General features: G+C 43.2%; 1 protein-coding gene and 1 long non-coding RNA gene across 3 annotated transcripts in view; one reads left to right on the forward strand and one right to left on the reverse strand.

Annotated features, from left to right (window-relative positions):
- SNIP1 (Smad nuclear interacting protein 1) lies at positions 1-17405 on the forward strand. Of its 2 annotated transcripts, XM_059884592.1 has the most exons (5): positions 1-215; positions 1012-1248; positions 3233-3335; positions 14181-14785; positions 15920-17405. In XM_059884592.1, exons 2-5 carry the CDS (start codon positions 1022-1024, stop codon positions 16182-16184), a joined length of 1200 nt encoding a protein of 399 aa, XP_059740575.1. In that variant the 5' UTR covers positions 1-215; positions 1012-1021; the 3' UTR covers positions 16185-17405. The 2 variants fall into 2 exon arrangements, with proteins under 2 accessions (XP_059740575.1, NP_001192853.1); NM_001205924.1 differs by lacking the exon at positions 1-215 and having other exon boundaries at positions 1022-1248; positions 15920-16370.
- LOC132344943 (uncharacterized) overlaps positions 14712-22217 on the reverse strand; it is a 16516-nt gene continuing 9010 nt past the window's right edge. The window contains exons 2-3 of the long non-coding RNA XR_009494030.1: positions 15172-15220; positions 14712-14797 (exon numbers count right to left, since the gene is read on the reverse strand). This is a non-coding gene — a long non-coding RNA (uncharacterized lncRNA). The remainder of the gene's footprint in view (positions 14798-15171; positions 15221-22217) is intronic.

Consider the following 22217-nt stretch of genomic DNA (forward strand, 5'->3'; position numbering starts at 1 on the left):
GCTCAACAGGTCGCCTCGGTACTCTTGGAAGCAGGGAGAAAAACATCAGTTCTGAATCCCTGTGCTGCGTCTAGCTCGCAATTTGAATTAGATGCTTGCCATCTTCGTTGACCCTCCATTTTGTCATCTGCAAAATGGGGAGTCTTCTGACTCCTTAGCGAAGGGTTGGGAAAGATTCTCAGTGGAAGGCATCTGAAGTTCCCACGTTTTAAAAGGTATTTGTTTTTAATTAAATGGAGAAATGACAACGTATCAGATAGTGGAGGAACAGAGGGGAAATGCTAATGATTTGCCCACGGGCTGCCATCTGTGATTGCATTTTCTTCCTTTTTCCTTGGTGTCTCCAAACGTAAATGTAATCACAATCCGTGTACAATTTCGTTTAACAAGTCAGGTTTTTTTTCCATTTGTCATATAGTTTGTAAATAGCAAACTGTAATTCAAATGGGCTTCCCTGGTGGCGGTAAAGAATCTTCCTGCCATGTCGGACACTTTCACTTTTCTTATAAATAGCATTGCGAATGGCGACAGAACATCTTTCCTACCGCTGGGAGTGCAGGTTGTCTCTGTTTAGTAATTACTAGTTAAACATCCTTGAAAGTGAGTGAAGTGAAAGTTGCTGAGTCGTGTATCCGGGCCAGGCTCCTCTGTCCATGGAATTCTCCAGGATACTAACTGGAGTATCCAGAATACTGGAGTGGGTAGCCGATCCCTTCTCCAGAGGATCTTCCCAACCCAGGCCTTCCGCATTGCAGGTGGATTCTTTACCGTCTGAGCCACCAGGGAAGCCATCCTTGATAGGAGCTTTTCCCTAAGTTTGCTTTTGAAACTTGAATCTCCCGCCTCTCGAGTCGGGTCACTAAGGCCCCGCCCACTTCGGAATCTTGTCACGTTATCTCCGCTGCAAGGGCTTCTGGGAGAGCGCGCAGCCGGAAGCGGAAGTCCCGGAGGCAAGTCCGTCATTTCCTTTGGGACAGGAGGGCAACGGACCTATTTTCCTTGGCTCCGCAGACCTCTCGGCATGAAGGAGGTGAAGAGCGAGCGGGAGCGGGGGAGCCGGCGAAGGCACAGGGACGGGGACATGGTGGGGATAGCGCCGGCGGTAGTGGTGAAGCAGGAGCGACTCAGCCCGGAGTCCGCGCCTCCGGTCCACCGCCGTCCGGATTCCTCCGGCGGTAGCCCGTCCCCACCGGCCGGCGAGTCGGGCCGCCCAAGTCACCGCGGGAACCGAGCCCGAGGAGGTAGCCGGTAGGTGGGAAGCATCCCGGGGTGGGTCTTAGATAGGGCTCGTTGAGAAGGGAGGACAGGGCTAGCGCCAGAAACGCACCTTGAACGAGGAACGCGACAGCTTGGACTTAATCCTAAAGCGATGGAAGTGACCAGTTGTGCTTGTGTGGAAGAATGTTTACTCCGGTACCTAACACTTGGGTTGCAGCTGGATGTTAAGCGCTCAATGCCTGTTGCGCAGTCTCTCGCCCCTTCATTTCTGTGTACCCAGCATTTCACCGAATATAGTCCAGTTGATAGCAGTGATAATTTAAATTTAAGATTTTCCCCATCTGCCTGCAAATGGAGTGCAGGCGTTATCTTTTCAATTATCTGTCCCAAGAAGTTTACATATCGAGGGCCTAGGCAATCTACCTGATATTCTTGCGGGGAGAGAATGTCTCTTGATAGACACCTTCATTTATTCATTCATTCGACGTAGTTTTCAGTTCAGTTCAGTCGCTCAGTCTTGTCCGACTCTTTGCGACCCCATGAACCGCAGCATGCCAGGCCTCCCTGTCTGTCACCAACTCCTGGAGTCCACCCAAACCCATGTCCATCGAGTCGATGATGCCATCCAATCATCTCATCCTCTGTCGTCCCCTTCTCTTCCCGCGCTCAATCTTTCTCAGCATCAGGGTCTTTTCCAATGAGTCCGCTCTTCGCATCAGGTGGCCAAAGTATTGGAGTTTCAGACTAAACATCAGTCCTTTCAATGAACACCCAGGATTGATCTCCTTTAGGATGGACTGGTTGGATTTCCCTACAGTCCAAGGGACTCTCAACACCACAGTTCAAAAGCATCAATTCTTTGGTGCTCAGCTTTGTTTATAGTCCAACTCTCACATCCAATCATGACCGCTGGAAAAACCATAGCCTTGACTAGACAGGCCTTTGTTGGCAAAGTAATGTCTCTGCTTTTTAATATGCTATCTAGGTTGGTCATAATTTTACTTCCAAGGAGTAAGCGTCTTTTAATTTCATTGCTGCAATTGCCATCTGCAGTGATTTTGGACTGAGTACCTATTATGTGCTAAAGACCATTCTAGGTTATAAAATAATGTGGGAAAATATGAAACATTAAAAAAAAATACATACAAACGTGTAATATGTGGAATTTGACTTAAAATAGTGTAGAATTATACGCAGATAAAATTGAAAATAGTGAAGGGTTGGGGAAGAAGAACGTCCTAGGTTCTGGGGCTGCAAGGGTGAACTTAGATGGTCTGCCTCTAGATGGTGCTCCTAGATGGTGCTCTAGCCCTGAGACAAAGTAACAAGCAAATTTGGAAAAGTAGTCTCAGTTAGTAACAAGTATTTGAGGGTAGGTTAATGTGGTAGTGAGAGAGTGGAGGGAGGTGGTTTTCCCTGAGCTGCTGTCTGAAAAGTCTGCTATTTGACCTAAGACCTGAATGATAGGAATAATCTGCCTTGTTGAAGATCTAGGCAGAGGGAACAACCCATACACAGAACCTGAAGTGGAATTAATTGTGTTCTTCTAGAAATGGGGGTGGGAGGAGAAATCCAGTGTAGTAATCAAGGAGAGTGGTAGGAATGACTTTGGAGAGCCAGGAGATAGAGCCAGAGACTTTGCTGATAAATTGTGATTGTGTAGGGAAGGAGCATGGGGGGCTGTTTGTCCAGGGGAGAAAAAGAATCGGGGTGACTTCTAGGTTTTTTGCCTGAGGAACAAGGTGGATGGTGGCACTAATTACCCAGCTGGCAGAAAACAGGAAAAGTGTCTTGGGTGGTTGGGAATCCAGAGTTGTCAGATATCTAAGTGAGAAGTTCCAGTAGGCAGTTACGTATGTGGAAGACATAGGACCAGAAAAGTGAAGCTCCTGATTCTTTTAGCGTGATCAGCAAAGACATGGTGTTTGTGTTAGTTGGGTACGCCTGACACTTGGAGCTGTTTTGTATGAGGGAATGAAAGTTGAGATAAATGTGTGTACCATTTTCTGAACAGGTCCCCAGCCAAAAAGAAAAACAAATCCTCAGGGAGAAGAAGCAAGTCTCCCCGGAGTAAGAGAAGCCGAAGTCCTCACCACTCAGCAATCAAAGTAAAGCAGGTAAGTGGACTGAGATGTTTGCCACTGGCTCCAAACCTAGCGCCTCTCCATCCTAGCTCAAGTGCTGTGGATGTGTCCTGTACCTGCAGTGGGCTTCTCCAAAAACTGGGCTTTCTTTCTTTCTTTTTTCTTCTTTCTTTGTTAAACTTTTTATTTTGAGATAATTGTTGATTCACATGCAGTTGTAAAGCAACAGTTTGTCCCAATAGTAACATCTTACAGAATTATAGAACAGTATCCCACCCAAAATGTTGACATCAGTTCTGTCAAGATACAAAAACATTTCCATCACCACAGGATTCCTCAAGTAGTTCTTTTATATCACACCCAGTTCCCTCCCACCCTTACCCCTCCAACTCCTGGCAGCTTCTAATCACTTCTCCATTTCTGTAATTTTGTTTCTTCAAGAATGCTATATAAATAGAATCACACAGTATGTAGCCTTTCTGGATTAGCTTTTTCCACTTGGCTAAATTCTTTTGGAATTCATTTATATTGTTGCTTTTGTCTGTAGTTGCTTCCTTTTTATTGCTGAATGGTATTCAGTGGTATGGATTTAACCATTTGCCCATTAAAGTATATCTGGGTTGTTAGCAGTTTTTGGCTATTAGACATAAGACTGCTGTGTACACATTTCTGTACAGGTTTTTGTGTGAACATAAGTTTTCGTTTCTCTGGGATAGATGCCCAGGAGTGCAGTTTCTAGATGGTGTGGTAGTCGCGTGTTTTTTTTTTTTTTCCCCCTGCTGCTGCTAAGTCACTTCAGTCGTGTCCAACTCTTTGTGATCCCATAGACAGCAGCCCACTAGGCTCCGCCGTCCCTGGGATTCTCCAGGCAAGAACAATGGAGTAGGTTGCCATTTTCTTCTCCAATGCATGAAGGTGAAAAGTGAAAGTGAAGTCGCTCAGTCGTGTCGAACTCTTCACGACCCCATGGACTGCAGCCTACCAGGCTCCTCTGTTCATGGGATTTTCCAGGCAAGAGTACTGGAGTGGGGTGCCATTGCCTTCTCCGTTTTTTCCCCTAAGAAATCAGTTGTTTTCCAGAATGCTATGTTAGTTTGCCAGGTCTTCCATAACAAAATACCATAGACTGATTGCCTTAAACAATGGAAACTATTAATTTTCACACAGTTCTAGAGGCTAGAAGTCAGAGATCAAAGTTTCAGCAGTTTGGTTTCTCCTGAGGCCTTTCTCCTTGGCTTGCCTTCTCTGTTGGGTCCTCACAGTCTTTCCCTCTGTGCGCTCCCATCTCTGACTCACATCTTCTTTAACCACATCAGCCATATTGGATTGGGGCCTTACTCATTTTAACTCAATCAGTTCTTCAAAGACCTTACCTGCAAAAAATCTGGTTACAGTCTGAGGTGTGGGGGTTGAGACTTCAGTATATAAATTTGGAGGGGGCACAATTCAGTCCCTACAGTGGCTATCCCTTTTTATAATGTGAGTGATCCAGCATTTGGTATTGTGACCATTTTGACCATTCTGACAAGTGATAGTGATACTGTGATTTTTAATTTGCGTGTCCCTGGTGGCTAACAATGTTGAGCATGTTTTCATGTGTTTATTTGCCATCTGTATTTCCTTTTAGGTAAAATGTCTCTTCAGATCTTTGGCCTATTTTCTAGTTGGATTGTTTTGGGTTTTTTTACTATCGAATTTTAAGAGTTGTTTTTTTTTTTTTTTTTTGGTAATATATTCTTAGGTACCAGGCCTTTTTGGAGTGAGAGGTTTTCCAATATTTTCTTTCCGTCTGTATCTTGTCTGTTCATTCTCTTAAAAGAGTTTTCCTCAGAGCAAAAGTTTTTGATTTGTTTGGAGTTCAGCTTGTCTGTTTTTCCTTTTACAGATTATACTTTTGGTGTTATGTCTAAGAACTTCCCTGACCCTAGAACCTGAAGATATGTTTTTTCTTTAATGTTCATTTAAAGTCCATGATCTGTCTTGAGTTTGTTTGAATGTAAGGCAGGAGCCTTAAACCAAACTTCCTTTCCACCCATGGGTCTCCATTTACTCCAGCGCTAGGTGTTGAAAGGCGATTCCCCTCCCTTTAATGGCTTTTGCTTTGTCAAAAATCGAAAGTGTGTGTGTGCCTTTATCTCTGGGTCCTCTGTTCTGTGCCATTGGTCTGTCATTCTGCCAGTACCACAGTCTTGATTACTGTAGCTATATAAGAAGTCTTAAAATCGGACAGACTGATTCTTTCACTTTCTTCTTTTTAAAAATTGTTGGGGCTTCCCTGGTAGGCCAGTGGTTAAGACTCTGAGGCATAGGTTTGACCCCTGGCTGGGCAGAACTAAGACGGCACATGCCGCAGGACATGGCCAAATAAATAAATAATTGTTTAGGAATTCTCGTTCCTTTGTCTTTCCATATATACATTTTAGAACAATCTTGTTTATATCTATAAAGAAAACTTGCTAGGATTTTGATTGAAATTGTATTAAACTTGTACTTTTTGAGAATTTTTAAAAAATTATAGAGTCTTCCAGTCTTTGAATATAGATGTGTCTCTGTTTATTTAGATCTTTGATTTCTTTTATCAGTGTTTCAGTGTACAAGTCCTGTATGCGTTTTGTTAGATTTGCACTTAAGTAATTTTTTTAAGTTACCATTAAGTGATATTTTGAATTTCAGTATTTACTTGTTCATTGCTAACACATAGAAATATGATCAATTTTTGTATGTTTATCTTATATCCTGTGACCTTACTGAACTCATTTATTTTGCCTAAATAAATCCCAACCTAAAACTTGGGATTTTCTACATAGATAGTCATGTCTGCACAGGGGCAGTTCTGTCTGTCTTCCTTTACAAAGCATGTTCATTTTATTTCCCCTTGCTGCATGGCTGGGACTCTGGCACTGAGTTGAGCAAGAACAGTCAGAGCAGGCACTCCTGCCCTGTCCTTAGTCCCCAGGGACAGGCGTTCAGTCATGTCTTGTGCTCTTTCCTATAAGTTTTATTAAATTTTTGACAGTGCTGGGTCTTCATTGCTGTGGGTCTTCATTGCTGTGTGTGGACTTTCTCTAGTTGTAGTGAGCAGAGGCTACACTCTTGTTGTGGTATGCAGGCTTAGTTGCCCTGTGGCATGTGGAGTCTTCCCGGACCAGGGATCAAACCCATGTTCCCTGCATTGGCAGGCAGATTCTTAACCACTGGACCACCAGGGAAGTCCTCAGTCTTCTCTTTAAAGAACCTCTGGGTTACAAAGTGCAAATAGAGACACTGGCATTAACAAAATGGATTTGCCTGTGAATTTGAGCCAACTTCCTGCTACCTAAAAAGATTCAAAGCCAGTCCTGATGATCTGTTGTATGAGTTGGTCAGCCATCACCTTCATTATCTCAGAATTCAGCCACTGGAACCACAATACCCAGATCAAACCTCTCAAACCACTTGTAGCTTTGTGTGTGTGTTTGTACAACTTGCCACGGTTATGATTTAATAATTTTGGCCTGTTAACATTTGTAGATTTAAAAGGTACAGTACGTAGCCTGTTAGTTGGATACATTTATAAATTGTAATATGATTGCTATGGAAGCAGTATTTACCAAGTTACATCATTATAGAGTAGTGTTACTGTCTATATTCATTTTTCTGGGCATTAGATCTCTATCTATGGCTTATTTACTATTCGTTAGTTAGTATCCTTAAATACCATCAGTCTTGTCCTCCTACCTCCCATCTCCTAGTGACCACCATTTTACTCCCTGATTGTTTTATTTTTATATATATATATATATGTATATATACACACACATAAAGGAGCTTCCCTGGTGGCTCAGACAGCAAACATATGCCTGCAGTGTAGGCGACCTAGGTTTTATCCCTGGGTCAGGAAGATCCCCTGGAGAAAGGTGTGTGTGTTACACTTTTTTCAGCTTGTGGTTTTTTACCTCTGGTTTCTAAATCAGCAACTTATAGTAAATCCTGGGGCCTACCACATGGAACTGTTTTGTGATTAATGTTACTTTGGAGTGTCTTAGTTTGCTTATCTATGCTAACTCCCCTTCTGACCTCAAATAATCTCTTAAAAAGCTGACTTTGTTTGTATCAGCTAGAAACTTGGAAATGGTTCTCAACAGAGGGAATTGAGGACTTGATAGGCAGTTGAAAATCAGTGACTTTCACCTGGATTGTAAGAGCACATACGGCCTCTGACTTGTACTTAGAGATATTCTTTTCTGCACTACTCAGCCACCATTAAAAAAAAAAAAGTTCAACACAGAGTTATATTCAATATAATTTAATAACCTAATATGGAAAAGAATTTGAAAAAGAATGTGTCTATGTGTGTAACAGAATACTTTGCATATGCCTGAAATGAATACAACATTGTAAATCAACTGTATTTTTTTTTTTTTTTTAAAGGAGGTGGGGGACAGGATTGTGGAAACCTGAGGAAAAAATTTGTCAATTGCTTATTCATCATCATAACATGGAAGTCTGTAAAATAAAAAGTGAGAGTATGGTTTACATAGTATATGGTTACTTCTGTCATTAGCCCCAGAATCACACCCCTCCCCATGAACAAAAAAAACCTCCTCAATCCCCAGAGGTCACCATTTTAATAGTTTGGTATTTATACTTCAACGTTCTATAATGCTTATGTTCTCTTCTTTTCCTTTATATTTTGGTGTGTGTGTGTATTCTGTGCAAAGATGTTAATTAACAAAAAGAATCATATTGTATCTGTTATCCTACTTGATTTATCAATAGTTGAGAGTGTATGTTGAAATGTTAATTATTTTGTGTTGTCTGGTTATGTAATTTGTCGTATTCTCTCCAAAGTTTCTACTGATTTTGCCTAGTATACATACATGTACTAGAAATGAAGACAGAATCGCCCATTGGATTTAGCAACATGTAGGTCATTGGTGACCTTGACCAGCAATTTTAGTGGAGTAGTAAGGATGAAGCCTAATTGGAGAATTAAAAAAAAGATGGAAAAAGAATTGGGGACTGATTAACACCAAACTCTTCTAAGGAATTTTACTCAGAGAGTGAAGAAATAGAGTGGAAGCCAACATGGGAAATGGGCTTTGGAAAAGAGCAGACGCCTGTGCTGACAGGAGTGGTTCAGTGCAGATCAGGGAAGTAGATTGTGTACAGGAGAGGCAGGAATCACTGCAGAGATATTCTGGATGAGAGGGAGACTCCCAGGTGTGGGAATCAGCTTTAGATAGAAGCACAGATAGTTTCCTTACAGGCACAGGAAGGGAAAACAGTAAATGGGTGTAGATACTGGTAGGTGGGCAGACATAGAAAAGCCCTTCTGAGTAAATAAGAGATGTAGAGGGCTATGCAGGGAGAGAGGGAAGGGCTGAAACAGTCATCTGGGAGGAGGAATAGTTGAAGAAAATGTAGGATGTTTGCTGGGCATCATTAAGGAGCCTTGGGTCATGCTTCTGAGGTAGGACCAAGGTGGGACCCGTCAAGATGGCTTGTGCTTTTCTCTTGCCACTTCAGTGTGCTTGATGCTGGCTGTGGTTTTGCCAGGACAGTGCAGCATGAATGGCATGGGACAGGGGATTGAGGGAGTGATCATACTGCTTGACCCTGGAATTTCAGTTAGAGGGGAAGGGAAGAGAGCGCATCAAGAGAGTGAGGGACTTTGCAGAGGCGAGAGTATCAAAGGCTGGGATGAGTCTTACTGGGATGATTGTTAGAGTTGGGTAAAATGTGAGCTGGGAAGATGGGCAGAAAGAGGACTGCTTGAAAGTGAAATAATGGAGGGGCTACAGTTATTAGAAGTGAAAAGGTCTGTGTAACAATGAGGTGAGTGGCTGAGGAGAAAGGAGGTGACAGGTAAGATAATGGGAAGAGAGAAACGCGAAGAATGGAGAGGTCAGCATGGTACTGATATCAGCAAGGGTAACGCTGGAGAGAATGACTTGAGCTAGAAGTAAAACTGGTATAAAGTGAAGGGACATGATTTAGGATTAGTAAATGACAGCAACAGTGAGAGTAATGGGTGACAGTAGTCTTACATGAGATTCGCTGCCGCATCTTTTTTTTTTTTTTTGCTGCCGCATCTTTTTAGGGAAAAAGAAAAAGGTGGGGAATGTTTTAGAATTGGCAGTGAGAAGAAAGGGCAATGCCTGCCATATGTCCAGGCCTGAAGATGGCGGGAGCTGAGGGGAGGTCAGAAGGAGAAAACCAGCTCCTTTGAGAGAGCTGTGGGGGAACAGTGCTCAGGCAGAGTGAACAGAGACAGGAACTGTCTGAGAAGACGTGGAGGATGTAGGTTGGTTTTGCCAAGCTTCCCATTTCCAGAAGAAATAGAAAGTACAGTGGCTTTAGGAGTTGAAAAAGGGTGGAATTTGGGGGCAGAATCCATCATATACAGAGCCTTATGGGAATTAGAGTACAAGGGAGATGGAAGTGATGGCCCGGAGTCTGTGACTTCTTACGGTGACTCATTTAATCAGGGATAAAAGGGGTAATTCCATGAATCAAGGCAAGTTGGAAGTCAGATGACCATTATATCTACTACTGTAGGCAGGAATCCCTCAGAAGAAATGGAGTAGCCATCATGGTCAACAAAAGAGTCTGAAACGCAGTACTTGGATGCAGTCTCAAAAACGACAGAATGATCTCTGTTCGTTTCCAAGGCAAACCATTCAATATCACGGTAATCCAAGCCTGTGCCCCAACCAGTAACACTGAAGAAGCTGAAGTTGAATGGTTCTATGAAGACCTACAAGACCTTTTAGAACTAACACCCAGAAAAGAAGTCCTTTTCATTATAGGGGACCGGAATGCAAAAGTAGGAAGTCAAGAAACACCTGGGGTAACAGGCAAATTTGGCCTTGGAATACGGAATGAAGCAGGGCAAAGGCTAACATGGTTTTGCCAAGAGAACGCACTGGTCATAGCAAACACCCTCTTCCAACAACACAAGAGAAGACTCTACACATGGACATCACCAGATGGTCAACACTGAAGTCAGATTGATTATATTCTTTGCAGCCAAAGGTGGAGAAGCTCTATACAGTCAGCAAAAACAAGACCAGGAGCCGACTGTGGCTCAGACCATGAACTCCTTATTGTCAAATTCAGACTTAAATTGAAGAAAGTAGGGAAAACCACTAGGCCATTCAGGTATGACCTAAATCAAATCCCTTATGATTAGACAGTGGAAGTGAGAAATAGATTTAAGGGACTAGATCTGATAGAGTGCCTGATGAACTATGGATGGAGGTTCATGACATTGTACAGGAGACAGGGATCAAGACCATCCCCATGGAAAAGAAATGCAAAAAAGCAAAATGGCTGTCTGAGGAGGCCTTACAAATAGCTGTGAAAAGAAGAGAAGCAAAAAGCAAAGGAGGACAGGAAAGATATTAGCATCTGAATGCAGAGTTCCAAAGAATAGCAAGGAGAGATAAGAAGGCCTTCCTCAGAGATCAGTGCAAAGAAGTGGAGGAAAACAACAGAATGGGGAAGACTAGAGATCTCTTCAAGAAAATTAGAGATACCAAGGGAACATTTCATGCAAAGATGGGCTCGATAAAGGACAGAAATGATATGGACCTAACAGAAGCAGAAGATATTAAGAAGAGGTGGCAAGAATACACAGAAGAACTGTACAAAAAAGATCTTCATGACCAAGATAATCACGATGGTGTGATTACTCACCCAGAGCCAGACATCCTGGAATGTGAAGTCAAGTGGGCCTTAGAAAGCATCACTATGAACAAAGCTAGTGGAGGTGATGGAATTCCAGTTGAGCTATTTCAAATCCTAAAAGATGATGCTGTGCAAGTGCTGCACTCAGTATGCCAGCAAATTTGGAAAACTCAGCAGTGGCCACAGGACTGGAAAAGATCAGCTTTCATTCCAGTCCCAAAGAAAGGCAATGCCAAAGAATGCTCAAACTACCGCACAATTGCACTCATCTCACACGCTAGTAAAGTAATGCTTAAAATTCTCCAAGCCAGGCTTCAGCAATACGTGAACTGTGTATATCCAGATGTTCAAGCTGATTTTAGAAAAGGCAGAGGAACCAGAGATCAAATTGCCAACATCCACTGGATCATCGAAAAAGCAAGAGAGTTCCAGAAAAACATCTATTTCTGTTTTATTGACTATGCCAAAGCCTTTGTGTGGATCACAATAAACTGTGGAAAATTCTTCAAGAGATGGGAATACCAGACCACCTGACCTGCCTCTTGAGAAACCTATATGCAGGTCAGGAAGCAACAGTTAGAAGTGGACATGGAACAACAGACTGGTTCCAAATAGGAAAAGGAGTATGTCAAGGCTGTATATTGTCACCCTGCTTATTTAACTTCTATGCAGAGTACATCATGAGAAACGCTGGGCTGGAAGAAGCACAAGCTGGAATCGAGATTGCCGGGAGAAACATCAATCACCTCAGATATGCCCTTATGGCAGAAAGTGAAGAGGAACTAAAAAGCCTCTTGATGAAAGTGAAAGTGGAGAGTGAAAAAGTTGGCCTAAAGCTCAACATTCAGAAAACGAAGATCATGGCATCTGGTCCCACCACTTCATGGGAAATAGATGGGGAAACAATGGAAACAGTGTCAGACTTTATTTTTCTGGGCTCCCAAATCACTGCAGATGGTGACTGCAGCCATGAAATTAAAACACGCTTACTCCTTAGAAGGAAAGTTATGACCAACCTAGATAGCGTATTAAAAAGCAGAGCCAAAAAATAAAAAAATAAATGAAAAGCAGAGCCATTATTTTGTCAACAAAGGTCCATCTAGTCAAGGCTATGGTTTTTCCAGTGGTCATGTATGGATGTGAAAGTTGGACTGTGAAGAAAGCTGAGCACCGAAGAATTGATGTTTTTGAACTGTTGGAGAAGACTCTTGAGAGTCTATTGGACTGCAAGAAGATCCAACCAGTCCATTCTAAAGGAGATCAGTCCTGGGTATTCATTGGAAGGACTGATGCTGAAGCTGAAACTCCAATACTTTGGCCACCTCATGCGAAGAGTTGACTCATTGGAAAAGACCCTGATGCTGGGGGGGATTGGGGGCAGGAGAAGACGATAACAGAGGATGAGATGGCTGGATGGCATCACCGACTCCATGGACATGAGTTTGAGTAAACTCCGGGAGTTGATGGACAAGGAGGCCTTTGTGATTCATGGGGTCGCAAAGAGTCGGACATGACTGAGGGACTGAACGGAACTGAACTGAAAGGGGATAATGAGATTAATTCTGGTGAACTCAAGGCAGACGGTGGTGGCAAGCTTGTGAATGTCTTGGGGTAGGAGGGATGGGTGTCTGAGGCTCCCTCCCCCTTGGTACTTGTCTTTGGAGGTTAGGAGGTCTAGGAAAACTGGGTCTGCTCTGAGCAAACAGACCCCTACTTGACCTCTATGGATGGTAGGGAGAAGGCCTTGAGGCAAGGGCTAGGGATGAGGGTTGGCGAGGAATTCGGGGCAAGGTCCCAGTCCTGATGCTTGGGATTTCCTCTCTACCCCTTCCCAGGAGGGGAGCCTCACTTCATAGTGGCAGGTCCCCCTCTTGAACTCTGATACTTTAGCTATAAACCTATTTTCATGTGTTCATTAGGTATTTATTAATACTTCTTTTGAAAATTGCTTATTACTATCATTTGCCCATTATCCTACTAGGCTGATTTTCAGTACTTTTTTAAAGAAGCCTTGGTATGTTTCTTCATTTCTTCAAATCTTTAAAAAATATATCTGTTACAATTGACCCTTGGACAACATGGGTTTGAGTTGCACTGGTCCACGTATATGCAGATTGTTTTCAGTAGTGGAGGCTGCAGTACACCGTGTCCTGAGTTGGTTGAATTTGCAGGTGTAGACCCTCAAATACAGAGGGACCACGTATAGGGAAACCGTATATACAGAGGGCTGACTGCAGCTGCCTGGAGGATTGGTTCCCCTGTGCCCCAGCCCCCTCATTGTTCAAGGGTCAGCTGCAGTAAATTTTTACAGGTTTCTTCTTATATAATTTTTAATTTTATTCCTAGGTATTGAGTAATATTTGTTACTGTTGAAATAAGATCTTTCAAAATTACTATTAATACATTTTCATTTCTGGCATAAGAGAAAGGTAGCTTTTTTCTTTATGTAATTATCTTGGACTGCAAGGAGATCCAGCCGGTCCATCCTAAAGGAAATCAGTCCTGAATGTTCATTGGAAGGACTGATGTTGAAGCTGAAACTCCAATACTTTGGTCACCTGATGCAAAGAGCAGACTCATTTGAAAAGACCGTGATGCTGGGAAAGATTGAAGGCAAGAGAAGAAGGGGACAACAGAGGATGAGATGGTTGGATGGCATCACTGACTCAATGGACATGAGTTTGAGTAAACTCCGGGAGTTGGTGATGGACAGGGAGGCCTGGCGTGCTGCAGTCCAAGGGGTCGCAAAGAGTTGGACACGACTAAGTGACCGAACTGAACTGCATTATCTTGTATGTGACTACTTAATTCTCTCTGTGAGTTGTTTTTTCCCTAAGTTTGCCTGTAGGTATTCTTGTTTCTCAGGCTCTGAACCTGGGCGTGTGCTGTTAGAGCTATATTTGGGCAGCAGCCTGGGATACCTTGGAGAAGGAGATGGCAACCCACTCCAGTATTCTTGGCTGGGAAATCTCATGGACAGAGGAGCCTGGCAGGCTACAGTCTGTGGGGTCGCAAAGAGTCAAACACAACTGAGCGGCTAACACTTTCACTGGGTGGTAGCCTTGCAAGCGAACATGACCACCACTGGTAACCTTATTTCTGTGGGACATTTTGCTCTGAACGCCAAATCAGAAATGACTTCTCGAATGCAGCTCTGTTTAGAGACCATGAACTGGCTTTACTTTCCTGAATCTGTTTGAATTTCAGGAACGTGAGGACCATCCTCGGAGAGGCCGGGAAGATCGGCCACACCGAGAACCCTCAGGACAGGAACACAAGCGAGCTCGGAACAGTGACCGAGACAGGCACCGCGGCCATTCCCACCAGAGGAGAAGCTCAGGCGAGAGGCCTGGCAGCGGGCAGCCTCAGGGACGTGATCGAGATGCTCAGAACCTTCAGGCTCAGGAAGCCGAGCGGGAGTTCCACAACACCCGGCGCCGCGAGCACCGCCAGAAGAACGAAGTTAGCGCCGGCAGTAACGCGTCTCAGGACGCGCTGCCTCGGCCTGGACCTGGAGGCAACAACAAGGACAGAGAGGTGCCTGTTAAAGAGAAGCCCAGCTTCGAACTTTCTGGGGCACTTCTTGAGGACACTAACACCTTTCGGGGTGTAGTTATTAAATACAGCGAGCCCCCGGAAGCACGTATCCCCAAAAAACGGTGGCGTCTCTACCCCTTTAAAAACGATGAAGTGCTTCCAGTGATGTACATCCACCGGCAGAGCGCTTACCTCCTGGGCCGGCACCGCCGCATCGCAGACATTCCCATCGATCACCCCTCCTGTTCAAAGCAGCATGCCGTCTTTCAGTACCGGTAAGTGTCCATCTGCGGAGGAAACCACGGTGCCAGCAGAAGCCCGACGTCTCGGCCAGTTAGGATTACTGAGATCTGTGTATGTGTGTGTGCACAGGAAGCCCATATCCCTCATACCTAATAGTAATTTTTTTTAATTTTTATTTTTTTGGCTGAACCTGCATGGTTTATGGGATTTTAGTTCCCCATCCTGGGATCAAACCCAAGTCCTTGTCCGTGAGAGCGTGGAGTCCTAACTCCTGGACCGTCAGGGAATTCCTTCTAATTTAAGGAGTATTATTCCTCTAATGTATAATCACTTTATATGAATAATTGCCAACACTTGTGTAAGAGGATAGATGTTGGTGTCTGAAATCCAGATTTTGAATCCTGCCAATGCCACTTACCTGGGGCCAGCCGCTCTTCTGGGCCTCAGTTTCTACGTCCCTCGCAGGGCTGTTATGATAGGTAAATGGAAGTAAAGCCGAGAATGAAAATAAAGCTGAGAAAGCCTGGCATATGTTAGCCGAATCTGTATCTTGGCAATTTCTGTAGTACATCTGTTGTTGTTGGATGCTCACAACAATCCTGTGGGGAGGTGAGGACTAGTCTTAATACCCCATTTAACAGATGAGCCGATGAAGCTCAGCAAAGCCAGGTGGCCTGCCTAATAAATAATCACTGAGGTAGCATACTGCCTCAAATTGGTTTTGATTTGAATAATTTTGGTCATCTTATCTGTTCCCTTGACTCTGAAGTCCATATATACTGGTTTATTCTTATCGGGACAGCATCTAAAATATGTTGAAATATAGGTAAAAGAAGCATTATGTTGATTATTAACAATACAAAAAGTGTCAAATTTTTAAAAATACAAAAAAAAAAAAAAAAGTATTTCTTAACCATGGCAAGAGGCCTTGGATTCTGCATTTTAAGCTATGATCTACCATGAATTCCTCTTTCCCAGTGACCAGTTCTCACTGATTGAACTTGCTCCCAATTTCGAAATCCATGACTGTGCCTTCCCATTGAGTTCTACAGTTTGAACTTGAACTGAGTCTCAGCCAGGTATTTACATTGTCCAGACTGTTAGCAAAGAGCTGGAGGCTCTGAGGCTGGATCTCGCTCACAGCTTTCTCTCCTTTACTCCGCTAGGCTTGTGGAGTATACCCGCGCTGATGGGACAGTTGGCCGCAGGGTGAAGCCCTACATCATTGACCTTGGCTCCGGCAACGGGACATTCCTGAACAACAAGCGAATTGAGCCACAGAGATACTATGAACTGAAGGAAAAGGATGTCCTTAAGTTTGGGTTCAGCAGTAGAGAGTATGTTCTGCTCCATGAGTCCTCTGACACCTCTGAAGTAGACAGGAAAGAAGACGAGGACGACGAGGAAGAGGAAGAGGTGTCTGACAGCTAGCAAACTGAAAATAGCCCAGGCTCTCGAGAGACCTTTTCTTTGTGCGAAGGCTTTGGGACTGACTCATGGGGCACCACGGTGCTCTCTGTAATGCCTCCTACTGCCTTAAGTCTTTCTTCTGTTGCTGACCAGCTTATGTCCAGTGTAAAAAAAATGACTTACGTTTGGTTCAACTTCTTTCTGTGACACGTTGGCCACATGCCTGTGGGCATTTATTTTCCTAACAGTCTCACTGACACATCATGTTTTAGTGGAAGCATCATGGCTTGAGTTGGTGCTTTCAGAACTGCTGCCTAGGAAACTATAAACCCTTGGTTAACGGGGAGTTGTGGCTTGTTTTCTTTGTACAGTTACCCTATTTATATAGTTGTTAAGCTTTGTGGACCGGGTTTGTTTTTATCTCGGGGGGCAAACCCCTGAACAGAGAATCTTACTAAGCTTTGGTTATCACCAAAATAGCCTCCAGAATATACCAAAGCTTTGACCTGGTTGAGCTCTTGAGTCATAGAAATTGATTTTGCACTTGGTTGGTTTGGGTGGGTGGGTGGGATTTACCACATGACCTCATTATTGACTGTTGGACTCAAACAGATGCTTTTTGGAGCCTGCTTCAGCTCACGACTGTACAGGAGGACCATGGCCGCTGCCAGCGTGTGCTGACTGCATGTCACAGGAGGCCGACATGGGTCGTGGATCTGTTTCCTGGGAGAGAACTCTAATTTCTCCACGGAACATGAACAATTTTGATCATCGTAGCTGTTCTTCAACTTCACATTTTTATTTAGAGGTTTTCTCCATTCTTTCTTCCTTGAGAGAAACAGTCATTTATGTAGCAGGGTCTTTGCTTTATCCTAACAACATATACATGTCAGAAGACGGTTGTGTGGTTTACATGTTTCATCTTTTTAAAACAACGTTCAGAAAAGTTGTATTTACCTTCCCAAGGCTGAAAAGTATGGGAATTGCCCGATTTTCTAATTTTCCACCAGAGGATTATGTGGAAGTAGAAAAGTCACAACTGCTTACATCTGTTGTGTGTATGTATATATGTACATATTTAAAAAATTGTGTGTGAAAGAGCCGCATACTGAGTTTCCTATGAGAATGTTTTGTGACGTAAATGTAATACAATATCATAGGCAAAGGCCTCCCTGCATTTGAGGAGCAGGTTTTCATTTATATGTATTTTTGGAATAAAAAATAATAAAATTTGTAAATATAGCCCCCTTTCAAAATGTACTTCTTTGCTAGCACAGAAGACCTTGTGTTCACAGGTATATTTTGGTGCTAAGGAAATCTTTGAATCAGTATTGCGGGAGTAGAAGTCGACAGTTGTGGAGGGTGTCGAGGGAATGGGAGTGATAGGGCCCACACCTGCCCTGGAACCAGATCTTCACATCTCAGTGACTTGAGTGGTGGTCCTGATGAAGCAGCAGTGCTTTCTGAGTTGGCAGTGGGGGGGTTTTTCTTCCCAGAAGAGTCAGAGTTGGGGCAGGTTATCCGTCGTGGGCCTCATACCAGCTGACACCTGTCCCTGCCTCCTCACCCTCAGGTGGTGATGGGGTGTGAGATGGGAAGGAGAGATGATGCAAGTCAGTCAGTGCTGCCACTAGCTGGTCCCCTTGGGTGGAAACTAATGAGATTATTGGGCTTCTCTGGTGGCTCAGTGGTAAAAGAATCCAACTGCCAATGCAGGAAACTCAGATTCCATCCCTGGGTTGGGAAGATCACCTGTAGAAGGACATGGCAACCCACTCAAGTATTCTTGCCTAGAAAATCCCATGGATAGAGGAGCCTGGCAGGCTATCAAGTCCATGGGGTTGCAAAAGAGTCGGGACACAAGTGACTTAGTGACTAGACAACATTAACGTTAGCTGATCTTGCTTACCATTGTATTTCCATTGAGGTCTCATATCTGTATGTACTCGACATTAAATGTTGACTAGTACCTAGTGTGGGGAGGAGCAGCTGACTAATTTTATTCAAAAGAAATGAAAAGATCCCCTCTGGGGACTTCTCTGGCAGTCCAGTGGTTAGGACTCTCCTGTCCACTACAGGGAGTATGTGTTCTATCCCTGGTGGGGGAACTAAGATCCTGCATTGTTCAGTCACCAAGTCGTGTCCAATTATTTGCAACCCCATGGAGTGCAGCACTGCAGGCTTCCCTGTCCCTCAGCATCTCCCGGAGTTTGCCCAAGTTCATGCCCATTGAATTGGTGATGCCGTCCAATCATTTCATCCTGTGTCTCCCTCTTCTGCCTTCAGTCTTTCTCAGCATCAGGGTCTTTCCCAATGAGTCGGCTCTTCACATCAGGTGGACAAAGTATTGGAGCTTCAGCCTCTGCCATCAGTCCCTCCTATTAATATTCAGAATTGATTTTCTTTCAGATTGGTTTGATCTCCTTGTAGCCCAAGGGACTCTCGAGAGTCTTCTCCAGCACCACAGTTCAAAAGCCTCAATTCTTTGGCACACTGCCTTCTTTATGGTCCAACTTTCACATCCATACATGACTACTGGAAAGACCATAGCCTTGACTATATGGACCTTTGTCAGCAAAGTGATGTCTTTGCTTTTTAAATATGCTGTCTAGGTTTGTCATAACTTTTCTTCTGAGAACCAATCATCTTCTAATTTCATGGCTGCAGTCACCATCGGCAGTGATTTTAGAGCTCAAGAAAATAAAATCTGTCACTGCTTCCACCTTTTCCCCTTTTAATTGCCATGAAGTCATGGGATTGAATGCTGTGATCTTAGTTTTTTTAATATTGAGTTTTAAGCCCGCTTTTTCACTCTTCTCTTTCACCCTCGTCAAGAGACTCTTTAGTTCCTCTTCACTTTCTGCCCTTAAAGTGTATCTGCATATCAGGTGGTTGATATTTCTCCCAGAAACCTTGATTCTAGCTTGTAACTCATCCAGCCTGGCATTTTGCATGACGCAGTCTGCATATAAGTTAAATAAACAGGGTGACAAATAAACCTTGTTCTTCTTTCTCAATTTTGAAACAGTCGGTTGTTCCGTATAAGGTTCTAACTGTTGCTTCTTGACCCGCATACAGGTTTCTCAGGAGACAGGTAAGATGATCTGGTATTCCCATCTCTTTAAGAGTTTTCCACAGTTTGTTATGATCCACACAGTCAAAGACTTTAGCGTAGTCAATGAAACAGATGTTTTTCTGGAATTCCCTTGCTTTCCGTATGATCCAGTGAATGTTGGCAATTTGATCTCTGGTTTCTCTGCCTTTTCTAAACCCAGCTTGGACGTCTAGAAGTTCTCGGTTCACATACTGCTAAAACCTAGCTTAAGGATTTTGAGCATCACCTTACTAGAATGGGAAGTGACTGCAACTGTCCAGTAGTTTGAACATTCTTTAGTACTGCCCTTCCTGGGAATTGGGATGAAGATTGACCTTTTCCTGTGGCCACTGCAGTCTCCAAATTTCCAGTCTAAATTTGCTGACCTTGAGTGCAGCACTTTAACAGAATCATCTTTGAGGATTTTAAATAGCTCTGCTAGAATTTCATTGCCTCCATTAGCTTTATTGGCAGCAGTACTTCCTAAGGCCACTTGACTTCACACTCCTGGATGTCTGACTCTAGGTGAGTGACCACACCACTGTCGTTATCAGGGTCATTAAGATCTTTTTTGTACAGTTCCTCTGTGTATTCTTGCTATCTCTTCTTGATCTCTTCTGCTTCTATTAGATTTTCACCATTTCTGTCCTTTATAAGTGCCCATCTTTGCATGAAATCTAGAGATCTCCAAGAAAATTGGAGATCTCAAAGCAACATTTCATGCAAAGATGGGCACAATAAAGATCTCACATGCCTTGGGGCAAAAACTAGAAAAAAAAAAATCCCCTTTGAAGAGTGAATACTTAAGGGTTAATTAGGTAGAAGCTTACCTGAGGGAAGAAACAATGTAAGCAATTAGCATCCTCACGCAAAGTGCTCTAATTTGGCCCGTGGATGTGCATATTATATACGTGCATGTCTAAAAGGTTATGTTTGGATGAGTTTTTCTCTTGATCCAGACACATGGTTTTCTCTTCCTGGAATTAGATACTTACCTGGCATCTCATTCCAGGGCCTCCTTGTTGAGTTTATGCAGCTACTCCTGCTTCCTGGCAGCTTTTGGCTTGACTTCATGCACCATTGTGGTGGACACTGATAGATGACCACTTTTCCTATATTTTTCAATTAGAGGTGCCAGTTACATAGTTAACTTTTGCTTCCTGGATTAAGAGATTTTTCATGCCAAATGTATGGGACAGTGTTTCCCGCCCACACTCACGTTTTTTTAAGAGAGTCAAAGACAAAAACTACTCATCTCTGAGGCCAGGCCAGGTATCACCAAGTAGACTTATCTGAAGTTGATGAGTTAATCCTAAAGGTTTCTTTAAAAAAAGAAAAAAACAGACAACTTGGTCTTGGCTGGGTCTTAGTTTTGGCACATGGGATTTTCACTGCAGTGCCAGGTTTCTAGTGTGAGCTCAGTAACTGAGGTGTAGCATTGTGGGATCTTAGTTCCCCGACCAGGGATGGACCGTCACCCCCACACTGGAGGATGGACCACCAGGGAGGTCCCAATTCTGAAGCTTTCGTCTTGAATTAATTCATTGCTTAGAGACTCATGTTCATTTTAGCTGTTTACAATTGCTTTACTCCCCACCCTTTCTCGACCCTGGCTGACTTGTCTGCAAGTCATAGCTGTCAAAATCGAGCCATCTGCAGAACAGCTCTGTGCTTCTGAGCCCCTCCCTCAAATCCTCTGTGGTTCATAGTTCTGTCAAGGTACGGGACAGAATCTTCAGATTTCCCCCATAAGCCCCATTCCAGTCATCTTCTAGTTTCCTCTTTCTGACCGCCGATAAAGGATAGCTCATTAAGTGTAACCAGTAATAGAACTTTTTCCCCCCACCGTGCAGCACAGCATGGGGGATCTTAGTTCCCTGACCAGAGATAGAACCTGTGCCCCCTACATTGGAAGGGCAGAGTCCTAACCACTGGACTGCCAGGGAATTCTCATATTGTATTTTTAGATACTTTTTTACTTATTTAAAAGTTTAAAAGTATTTAAATTTTAAATACTCTTATTGTATCCTGATGATAAGGGAAAACAGAGTAATCAATTCAGATAACTGGGAAACATTTTTTTAACTTTTTACTTTATTTTGGAGTATAGATGATTAATAATGTTGTGATCATTTCAGATGTACAGCAAAATGATTCAGTGACACATTGCGTGTATCTAAAAAAATTAAAAAAATTTTTTTTTGTATTATTGTACTGAGGTGCCACAGTATAGCTTGGTTTTTAAAGGCTTAGAAGTTATATATATGTTCTTATATATAATTATGATTTTATATGGTACACACATGGTTATTTTTTTTAGTATTTTATTTACTTATTTTTAATTAATTTATTTTATTTGGAGGCTAATTACTTTACAATATTATAGTGGTTTTTGCCATACTTTGACATGAATCAGTCATGGGTGTACATGTGTCCCCCATCCTGAACCCCTCTCCCACCTCCCTCCGCATCCCATCCCTCAGGGTCATCCCAGTGCACCAGCCCTGAGCACCCTGTCTCATGCATCAAACCTGGACTGGCGATCTGTTTCACATATGATAATATACATGTCATGCTATTCTCTCAAATCATCCCACCCTTGCCTTCTCCCACGGAGTCCAAAAGTCTGTTCTTTACATCTGTGTCTCTTTTGCTGTCTTGCATATAGGGTCATCATTACCATCTTTCTAAATTCCATATGTATGGATGAATATACTGTATTGGTGCTTTTCTTTCTGACTTACCTCACTCTGTAGGCTCCAGTTTCATCCACCTCATTAGCACTGATTCAAATGTATTCTTTTTAATGGCCGAGTAATATTCCATTGTGTATATGTACCACAGCTTTCTTATCCATTCATCTGCCGATGGACATCTAGGTTGCTTCCATGTCCTGGCTATTGTAAACAGTGCTGTGATGAACATTGGGGTACACGTCTCTCTTTTAATTCTGGTTTCCT

The sequence above is a fragment of the Bos taurus genome, chromosome 3, assembly GCF_002263795.3.
Source record: "Bos taurus isolate L1 Dominette 01449 registration number 42190680 breed Hereford chromosome 3, ARS-UCD2.0, whole genome shotgun sequence".
Lineage (NCBI taxonomy): Eukaryota > Metazoa > Chordata > Mammalia > Artiodactyla > Bovidae > Bos > Bos taurus.

Bases quoted from the DNA above. Each gene is read 5' to 3' on its own strand.
- SNIP1 (XM_059884592.1), top strand. From the start codon at position 1,022: ATGAAGGAGGTGAAGAGCGAGCGGGAGCGGGGGAGCCGGCGAAGGCAC. The intron at 1,249-3,232 runs GTAGGTGGGAAG...TTTTCTGAACAG, and splicing joins CGAGCCCGAGGAGGTAGCCG to GTCCCCAGCCAAAAAGAAAA. The intron at 3,336-14,180 runs GTAAGTGGACTG...TTTGAATTTCAG, and splicing joins CAGCAATCAAAGTAAAGCAG to GAACGTGAGGACCATCCTCG.